General features: G+C 31.9%; 1 protein-coding gene across 1 annotated transcript; it reads right to left on the bottom strand.

The window, feature by feature from the left end:
* Positions 1-8,470: 8,470 nt before the first annotated feature.
* Positions 8,471-10,924, bottom strand: LOC121118699 (uncharacterized). The gene is made up of 2 exons (XM_040713287.2): positions 10,790-10,924; positions 8,471-9,968 (listed from the first exon to the last, which is right to left on the bottom strand). Exon 2 carries the CDS (start codon positions 9,955-9,957, stop codon positions 8,857-8,859), a length of 1,101 nt encoding a protein of 366 aa, XP_040569221.1. The 5' UTR covers positions 9,958-9,968; positions 10,790-10,924; the 3' UTR covers positions 8,471-8,856.
* Positions 10,925-11,022: the final 98 nt, after the last annotated feature.

Raw genomic sequence — 11,022 nt, 5'->3', positions numbered from 1 at the left:
AACAGCATATAGCTGCCTCGGACAAAACCATTGCTCTCAAGTTTCATCTATGAATTGGATCTTTACTTTTCAAGAAATTGGAAATAAGAGGCTTGGTGATCAAAAAAGGGAAAAATATTGCCCATTTTTTAATTAATTTTGTGGATATGTTTTCATTAAACGACTCTTTTTTTTTTTAAAGAAAAGGTTTCCATATATATCTATATACGAGTAGGAGTAGGTCTGTTCTTACTAATTTATAGGTTTTTTGTCAAATATATTTTTGAGGTATATCTTTAAAATCCTGCCAAGTTGTCATAGGCACTTCACCCTAAGCCCTTACTAAAATCGGTTCTGCTCATTCAACGGAGTTAGTTTTAATATGAATGTGTAAAACAAAGATTGCAAGTAGGTATAAGGAATATTTTTGCTCTCAGAATAAACGATGTAATAATATAATATATGAATATAAATATTCTAAAAATCGTTATTCATTTTTGCGCTATAACTTTTATTATTATAAAGTGTTTTTTGTGCATTTATAATCCCTTCACCTGATATTAGATTTTTGATAAATGGTGTCAGAATGCAAAGAAATAAAGATGCATTAAGTCGAGTGTGCATTAGAATAAAATAATCCTTATTTTTTATATGGGTCTTTATTTAATAACTAGTAGCATTGCCCGGAGTAATTAGGCGCCGGATAATAGATAATTTTTTTCTTTAACTATATAAAAGAAAACTCCCCCAAGAAATCCTCAGTGTTACTATCCGTAAATTATAAGTACACACATGTGAATACTTATAAAAAATGAAAAAGTGTTTGAGGATTTTTTTATTTTTTTATGTAATGACTATTGAGTACTTTAATCTCTAGAGCAGCAGTTCCCAACCTTTCTGGGGACATGAACCATTGATAACATTTACCAAGTTCTGATAATTCCTAGAAAACACAATTAGTTCAGTTGATCCTCCTTCACTGCATTTTTGGGTTGTTTATAAAAAAGGATATTGTATTCTATTTGTTAACATATTCAGGTACAGGTATAAGTCGAACAATGTCTTTGGTTGCAGGCAACTCCTCGGTAATGGTGTGAGGTTTCTTGACTTCGTTGGTTCTGAGAGCTACCACATGTGAAGCTTCAATGGCTGCCGTATTTTTCTGTTGATATTTGCCGCCAAAATCAAGCCTGTTTTTTTTTACACCATCATCTTTTTTCTTAAAATACCGGACATCCATGTCCGCAATGTTTTGTTTAAAAATGGTGATTCATTTTCATGGGCTTCATCCATTTGGCTGGGATAATTCCTTTGCAAATAAAAAATTGCAGCTTTTCAATTCCTGCATCAACAATAAAAGTTAATAACAAAAACAAACACACCACTGATCCCCATATGCTAAATGCAAAACGCCTGCAAGAGTCGTCATTTTTACATTTCAGTATTTATACTATTTTCAAATATAAATATAGACGGTAAATGCATTTGAATTATGAATCATAATTAAGTGAGTAATAACATAAATAAACAGTACTGTATATTCGATGCTACCTGCTCACACTTGCAATATTTAATTAATATGACTACATCGTTATTTCAATGATCAAAAATATGTTTATGTTATACAACAGGAACCACTATACACAGTGCACTCTGCATACACATTCAACGTATATCCACACACCTGTATTAGTTATTTTTTACAACGACATTGTTATTTCTTGGATCCAAATATATATAAGTGTTTTTGATTCAAATTGACTACAGACAAACTTTGCTTTATTAATATAAAAAAATAATCTTTTATAGTAAATTGGGTACATTTGAAAAAAAAAAAAAATGGAGGGGAAGTAATACATTTTACTCTTTTTTTAGATTACAAAAGTAGGGTAGGGCAGGGTTAATAGAAATACAAGATTATACCATAACGCGTGGCGACTAATGCTTGAATTCCATTACACCTCTTAATAGTGACGTCATATAATATGATCGGTTCGTGTTTTGTCAAAATGGGTCCTTTTGCCCAACAGTCAATACGATACGTCAAAATGAAAATTATAGCAAGCCAGATTACAAGATGTCTAACCTTGTATTTCTATTTACCTCGGGGTAGGGTAGGATCAAATAATTGTATTTTAATTTTCGGCTCATAACTCTACAGTTTCAAATTATATAAAATTATCTTTAAAATACATAAATGTAGCACATACTATGGGGCATCAAGCACTGTAAGTTAAATTGAACTTTTATTATTTTTTATATGTTGTCGAGCATTATATGCCTTGAATGATATTAACAGAAAAAATACCCGAACTTAAAGTTCCTGAAACTCAACACTTAACCTTAGAGATGGTGAGGAACATACGGGTCCATCCGTAATTTTGAATAATCATTTTACTGATTCACGTCAAGAAAGGTTGAGTTACAGACTAGGAGCATTACTTATTTTTACAAACTCGTCCCGAGGAGACAAAAATGGTTATTTTTCAAAAAAAAAAATTGGAGACCTGGTTTCATCTATTCTACAAATGTGTGAAAAATATAAGAGTCCTTATGACGTTGATGGATGATATCTGGATAAAATTTGATTAAAGACTGAGTCCCTCAAATTGGGTCATAGTAACGTCCTCACGATATAAGGAAAGGTGGAAGATAAAGTGGTTCATCTCCAAAATACAATGTTTAATATACGCAGTGTGCACAAAAACCTCCTGTGTAGTTCCATGATTACTTTTCTAATATAATCCTTATTTTTATTTCCATCGATGTGAAATACTAACACAATATAGAATGTTATATAAATCAAATCAATAAAAGGAGATCTTGAGCCAATTCTGACAAATAATCATTGGTTAACATTTTGTTTTAGTACTCGACGTTTTTATTTTCCTTTTTGGTTTCCTCCTTCTGTCGTTAACTTAATTTTAATTTAACAATCAAGTGTCGTTTCATTTATTTATTTTTACTCAAACCCTGTTAATAATTGTTTGTAATTAAGTTGAATGTTTCCAATGATTTAGAAAATGTATAAGCTAGATTAAAAATATATATTTTGGCTTTAAAAAAAAGTTCCTGAAACTCAAAAAAAAAAAAAAAAAAAAAAAATACTAATTATAGCTCTTTAAAAAATTTTTTTTTTACCTTTATAAATTGAATCATCTCATTTTAAAAATAAATAAAAAATGCTCACACAAAAGCCATAAAATTATATTATAGACACAACATAAATTCAGAAAAATTCAATGTTTGATACAGATTGCTAAAAAAAGAAAAATTCGATGTTATATAAAAAAACAAACCAATGACACTAACAAAAAAGAAATAGAACCAAACGCAAAAGAAGGAGAAAGTATCAACAGGACTCTTTATCCCTTGAGCATAAAAAATCGTATTCACAGTTAATTATGCTTTAAAATTCTAAATAGTCTCACTATAAAACCATCCCAACCGGATGTTCTCTGAGTTTTACCAAACACACGAATCTGGTAAATTTTACATATCATTTTTTTATTGAAGGAGTCATGAGTGGCATAGCAACTTTTATAAAGTCCCAGTCTATATTAATCCTTTTTTCACTAACTTTCTCACAGGTTCCACGATTTCACATTATTAAAAGAGATGGAAAGAGGACTCATTGCGCTTTAAAAAAAATGTACCAATCCAATATATTTCCTCTGGTTTAGACTTATTTGTAAATACTGTAGATGTAACAAGACATTAATACTTTATCCATTTATTCTTTGAGTTTGTGAACGGATTCATCATTACCGATTACCATCCTATTTTTCTCAATACCTGAATCTTCCTTACCCACCCTTTGAAACCATTTGTAGACCAAAAACACCGGAAGGTTGATTTCTTCTTTTTCTCAAGCTCTATTCTAATAAGCTAAAAACATTAAATCATAAAGTATGAAGAGCTTTAACGTTGTTTTTTTTCGTTAATAAATTATACTATCCAAAGAAAAAAATATCACTTTTTCTAATGTGGGGTAAAACGGGGTAATTTAAGTAAAATGAAATTAATATATTGCTATGGCAACAATGTATGTAGTAAGTTTCAAAAATTATTTATATACTTCTTTCTCCACTTACAACATATACACCCTGGGAGTAAGATATTGCTTTTTAATTAATATAATAAACAAAATTTTCATAATATAAAATTGACATAGTTTTCTTTTCTTTTCTAAATTGACTTCTAGAGAAAAACAATAAGCCTTAACATGATGAACTTCGATATCAAAATGTAGGTTAGAGTCTTTGAATAGAAAATATGATATATCAAAAAATTATCATCTTTTTAGTTATGCATTAAGAAGTCTGATACACGAATCTGACACCACACATGAGGTCAAAAAGTGTTCTTGACATTTTTCTCTAATTGAAATTGTCTAGATTATTTTCGGACAAGATATTAAGGCTACCTAGGTGAAATTGATAGCTAACACATGTAATGCTAACATATGAAATATTTGAAAAGGTCCCCTAATTTCTTGGGACAGGCATCAAACACAAAAATACAGACTGAAAATCTATACAATGAATAAGCAGTAAAAAATAACTCATCGTATAAAATTGTATCTGTCTATTAAAAACTAAGCTAATTATTAATTCTATTATGTCATGTCTACATGCAAACGGTAATAACTTTTTACCAAGCATTTTATCTAATAAAACACAAGTCCAGCTTTTCTAGCTCTGTTTGAACACATATTTTTAAAATTGTCTGCTACTCCCCAATCTTGAACAGCTTAAAAAAATTGTAGTGTCTTGCGCTTTACCTGTACCAAATGGAAGCTTGGAACACAAAGTAATTTGGAAATTCATCTCCCAGAAATTATTGCTAGGAGTCAATCGACCATATCTTTTCCTATTAGTTTGGGCATCATTTCACCATCCCATTGGACCTCCAGAGGAATGTTACATAATTCATAAGTGTTCCGTAATTCCTTTTTTAGATAAATTCATTTTCATATATCAAGGAGTGAGCAGAAGGTGTCTTGCTTTTTTCTTTTACAAAGGAAAGAATAGCTTCCCTTTTGAGAACATTTCATTACCTTTAACATCATGTATATAAATGATGTTATTCTCCTAAACTTCCCTCTCCATACTTATCAGTGGATGTCTTATTCTTAGTAAGACATTGCTACGTGCGTAAATATACAATTAACTATCATCCTCTTATGTACAAGAACTTCATTACCATATTATAAATACCACTACATAAAGATAAAATACATAAAATATAGCCTTGAAGCAATATGACAAACCTATCAAATACACTTAATTGAATAACACAACACGAGGGTGGTTCTTCATATGTACATGGATCATGTACAATTTATATTTGAAGTAGTGTGTATTTGTACACATCCCTATGCATAAAATGTTGTTCAGGGCATAGGTGAAGTTTGCAGGAGGAGATACTTTCCTAATCTCAAGGTATACTTTAAATTAACATAAAAACAGGAGATGTAGCTATTAAGAATATATTTCGCTCAATGTAGCCTCTGTTGGCCTCTATAATGCCATTGATTCGAGTCCAGAGCCGCGTGCAGGTCTAATCTATATTCTTGTATTCCAGGACAATGAAGTCGATCATGGACTTCTTGGTGTTATGATGACCTCTATGACCTTTATCTAAAGATATCTTCAGACAAAGTAATCCATCGGATTGACGTAAAGGGAGCTAAAAGGTGACAAATCCAACACACAGTCAGAGCAGTGCTCCTGGAGACAATCCTGAGCAGTATAGTAGGTCTTTACCTCCGCAACTCTTCTCCTGTCGATCCCTGTCATCTTTGAGACATTAGCTTACTAGATCATTATTCACCAAGACCATCACAATAGTGAACCTTGGTTCTATCTCTGAAAATGAAATATGATTGAAAACTTCTGTTGTTGAGACAACCTTTTATTTGAATATTTCATTAAAAACAAAACAAAAAAAAATTCACACTTTAGAGCATTTGCAAAATCACAAAGGATGATTGGCTTGTGGAAGGGGCGTATTTAGAAGTCCATGGGCTTGAGTTTTGGTGAGCTTGGAGTACAAGTACTGGGTATATCAAAGTCAAAAAAAAAATCTTGACTACCATGTCAAGGTTTTCTTTTCAGAGTGGCAAAGAGCAGAGTCATAATCACTTCCAGAGTTTTTCCAGTTGATTTTTGACTCTCCCAACAAAGGATGTACAACATTATCTTGTCCGGCATGGATCGCAACAAGGACACTAAGTCTTTTCCACGATTGGGAATAAATACTTCGTTGATCGATGCCATTTTTTTAACAGACGCAGAACGCTTCTAGCTAGCTGCTAAAACAAGATACAACGTCCTACCTACGTATATGCAGCTGTTGCAGGCCCTCAAAATTCCTTGTTAAACAACGGCTGCATGTTGTAGCTATTATAACGACAATGAAGACATAGCAACCCCAATAAAAATAACCAGGGCCTAGCTGTTCATATTCATTTCAATCTTCCAATATACAGGCCTATCATAAAAAAAACCAGTCCTTATGATAAGCCCTACAGGAAAAAACAAAAAAAAACAATACAAATTATAATAATGTCATATAATAAAATTATTACTGGAGATAAATAATCTCGAAATCTAAACTGTGATCAAGTTAGCTTTGTTTAGAGCTGATTGCATTTATCAAAATTTCTAAATGCTTTTCAGGTTATTTTAAGGTGAGATGGTTTATGTTGTATTTATTATTTTGTTACTATAATAGCATCAATTCTTCTTATGGTAGGGAATTGACTTTATAAACATTCTGATTAATGGATGTTTGTCTGTTTTTTTACAATTTACTTAATAGTAAATTCAAGGCATCACATTCTAAAGAGTAAATAATTTATTTTTTAGTGGTGAAACTAACGGGGTTCAGTTATTTTTTAGTTTTAACTCCCATAGCTGCTCCGACTCCAGGTTCCTTCATCTTCATTGAAAGAATACCTGAAGTTTATTTTCTAAGAAAAGTACAACATCCAACATTTTTCTACCAAAAAGCTTGTCATTTAAAAAAAATATAATTTTGTAGATCTAGGGTGCAGAGGTGGTAAAATTTAGAAATTGAATCCTGAGTGAAATCCGTTTCACTCTGACTTATGCATGGAATTCTAGATACATGGAAGTCTATCAATGTCATTCCCCCCTTTTTTCCCCACTTGAGGCATAGATCCTTACTCATATATATTTTTCATATATTTTCTATTCTTACTGTTAATTTTTTATTTAGATAAATATTCTTTGGTAATTCTATTGAATTAAACAATTTAAAAGATATTTAATTTCAGTTTTTTATGAAAAAGTTTAAAAATTAGAATTTAAAAGAAATTGTTAAGATTATAATTTGTAATTAAATAAATTTGAGGAAGACCTATTTTCCCTTACATTTGGAATTTTGCATATTTAAAATGTTAAAAATAGTAAATTAAGGTCCTATTTTACTCTTATATATGATTGTATATAATATAAGAAAAAATGACCTTGAGTTCCATGACTTATCTAATCTTTTAATAATAGCAACTGTTTTTCTGATGAAGAGGTAATATTTTCTTGTATGGAATGTTAAGTGTATTTATGCTCACTTCTTTCCTTCATTCGATGAAATATTATTTACAGGAGGTAAGCTTAGCCTTTTTGTTGTTCTTACCCATAAATTAGGTCGAAATGGGTATAGAAAATTCAACTTTATTTTGCTAAGAAAATGTAATTTCTTTAAATTTCAGGCTCGACCCCAAAATAAATCCTGTGGACACGGATTTTTTCTCTTTCGAACAGTCCATTCTGATTATTTCCTCAGGACAAATCAAGACCAAATTTGTATATGTGACCGGTGTAGACCGATATTTTTAAAGCAGAAAATTAGTTCAGTCCAACAAAAATCATAAAGGTCTCACATCAGTCTAAGATATCCAGACCAAACCCCAACACAAACTTACAGGGTAGGGATTTTAAAACCAAAATAAGTTTAGACCTCAATATCTTGGCAACCCTGAGATCTATGTTCATGAAAGGGTGCTCATCAGATTAAACGTACACAGTTGTTCCTGAAAAAATAAAACAGAGTTTGTGTCATGCTAGAATTTTAAATTAGAAAAACAAATGTGGCCTCCCAGATTGCAGAATATGTACCTCTAGGAACTTAACTGTGTGGGCCATCCCAGAGATAGAGACCAATAAACATACACATAACACTATTGAATCTTTGAAGGCTTCCAATAAGGACAAAGAGTTCAGAGGCCGGTTGGAGGCTGTGGTTAAACCTGGAGGTGGTTGGTTTGAGAGATTGACTTTACTAAGGACCCCTCCCTTCATGTAAGAGCAAAAGATTTGTGAATTGGTAAATTGATTTTGAGAAATAAATTGTTATACTTAAAATTCCCTGATTAAAAATCGCCACTCTGTAAATAGATACATTGATTTTATTTGGTGATATGGTTAATCAAAGCTTGATTGAATGAATAAAACGAAGGATGATGTGGATTTTAATATTTTTAATCAAAAATAAATAATTAAATAATACAAAAACGAATTTTCTTATTGAATAATCCTGTGTGTAAAACCTACCCATAAAAAATTATCTATGAATTACAATAAATACTATGACTGTTGAATAAAATATTTGATTCATTAATAAGCAATAAATACAATGCAATATATTGTTCCATATCTCTCGTAACATGAGATGAGAAATGGAACAAAAAATAAATTATAAAATTGTTTTATAAATAAAAAAGTATTTCATGGTAAACAAACAATTCCCCACTTCTTTGCGAAAGGGGTATATTTAGGTCTATAAAGACAACCATTATGCATCTGTAGGTGACGTAGGTCATAACATAATACGTAAAGGCCAAAGTTCCTCTTATGAAATATTACATGAGTCGCGACGAAGGACAGCGAGTGAGGAACGTCGTGGCTTTGGAAGGGTTACTACTGATTCATCTGACACCTTCCCTGGATCTAATGATAATTGCATTCTTAACTGTGGTTGAACTGACTTTCGATTAGACAGAGGAGCTGCAGGTAGGGATTGACGTCTTTTCCAAGAATTGAGGGATTCGCTTCCGGGAACAATGCTTTGTTTCTTTTTGGAATGACTTCCTCCACTTAGTACATCCGGTCGAGATGCTGAAGTTCCAAGATCAAAGCGGCATTTTGCTTGTTGAAGCATTTCTCGAAAGATATTATTTATGTTTCGCCCCTCCTTGGCAGAGGCCTCCACGTAACCACTCTCCCAATCGAAATTAACCGTGGCTTCCACACACTCTGTTACAATTTCATCTGCTATGATAAGATCTGATTTGTTGCCGACAACAACGATAGGTACTTTGTCTGGTCCTTTAACTTCAAGAACAAGATCTCTGAGTCGTGAGGCCTCGTCCCAAGAGGAGGGGTCATTTAATGAAAAGACGATTATGAAAGCATCTGCCTTGGTGAGACAGACGTTAAACATCGCAGGGAATTCATAGGCATAATTTCCAGATGTATCATGAATATCAAATGAAATCATACGACCCAACCACTCAAATTCCCCATGGAACATATCGTCCATGGTTTGCGAGTACTCCTCAGGAAAGCTATCGTAGAGGAACTGATGAATGATACTCGTTTTGCCTACACCCACAGGACCCATCATGAGTATTCGATAATTTGTTTTATAGATGAGATTCCCACAACTGATGACGGAAGAGTTAGAGGAATCCGTGGAGTCATTACTCTTGAGAGAGGATATCCGACTTCTTGTTCCACATGAAGAAGAAGATATTGATGCTCTTGGCACAGAAGGATTTCCAGAAAAAACGGGGAATGTGTCAGATTCATAGCTTTCTTTCTCGGAGGATGAGATGGATTTGTGACAAAAATTACGATACTTTTCACGAATTAATGTGTTGATTCCATTATTAGAGGAGGAATGGTCTTTACAGAGGCTTGGAGCTGTGGCTGATTGTTGTTGTTGCTGCATTTTAATTGGTTCTGGAAAAAAGGACGAATAAGATAGAATATTAAAAGAATTGTCGGGCATGTCTTCTCGTGCTTAACAATGTTTTGCCTGTAGGTAATATCTAAAATGCCAGGCATTTAGGGAAAATATAGAAAAGATCTACCAGTATATTTTTCTTCAAATAAAAAATACTGATATTTTATTGCAATTATTTATTTTAGCAAATATGTAAAATAGTATCAATATGTTACCTCCATGTTTATCAAACATAAAAATATTTATATAAATATTATATAACGTATTATTCATAACCTAATCCTCCAATCAGTTCCTTAATTAGTTAACTAATACACATTGAAAAGGGTTAATTCAATAATTAAAATACGAAATGTGAGACCAAGTTTACTCTATGATACCTTTTTCCCTTTAGCAGGAATCAGAGCTCAATAACTATCACTTATGAAAGTATAGAAAAATTAAAAAATGTACAACTACTTATTACAGTGAACTGAATAACATATAATTCGTGACCTCAATAATTCTGAGGTGACTTGAAAGGGATGATAACCCAATTAGCAAATATATGTAGAGAATGCCAAAATTACAAAGGAACCTTACCCTTTACATCAACTCATTTCTATTCAAATTGAAAGAATGCTTTTAAAAAGTTGAAAAGAGTTGTATTTTACTTTCTTTAACACTTTGGGATTGAGAGTTTTTGAGTGTATAAATATTTAATTAATAAGTAATACGCTCTTAAATATTAGTAAGCATTTAACGCATTAATTAAGGATTTTATTCAAACGCATTCAGACATAGGATTAACGTTAATGGAAACACTATTTGTAGTTACCTGGTTTTGTAAGATGGTAGTCGTAGGTGGAAAAATATTTATTTTTTCAAACGATAATGACTTGTCTTTATCTCCTTATGCCTTTTGTACGTTGTAATCACATTGACGAGTGAAATACTTCTAAATCTCCAACAGAGATATTTGGAGCGTTTATACGCTATGTAAAAGAAAAAATAAATGCTTGGGAAACAAACGTGGCAGAAAAAAAAGGGGAAAAGTGGAGAAGTAAAAGC

This window comes from Lepeophtheirus salmonis, chromosome 1, assembly GCF_016086655.4.
Source record: "Lepeophtheirus salmonis chromosome 1, UVic_Lsal_1.4, whole genome shotgun sequence".
NCBI lineage: Eukaryota > Metazoa > Arthropoda > Copepoda > Siphonostomatoida > Caligidae > Lepeophtheirus > Lepeophtheirus salmonis.
This window is presented reverse-complemented; position numbering and strand designations above follow the sequence as displayed.

Bases quoted from the DNA above. Each gene is read 5' to 3' on its own strand.
- LOC121118699 (XM_040713287.2), bottom strand. From the start codon at position 9,957: ATGCAGCAACAACAACAATCAGCCACAGCTCCAAGCCTCTGTAAAGAC.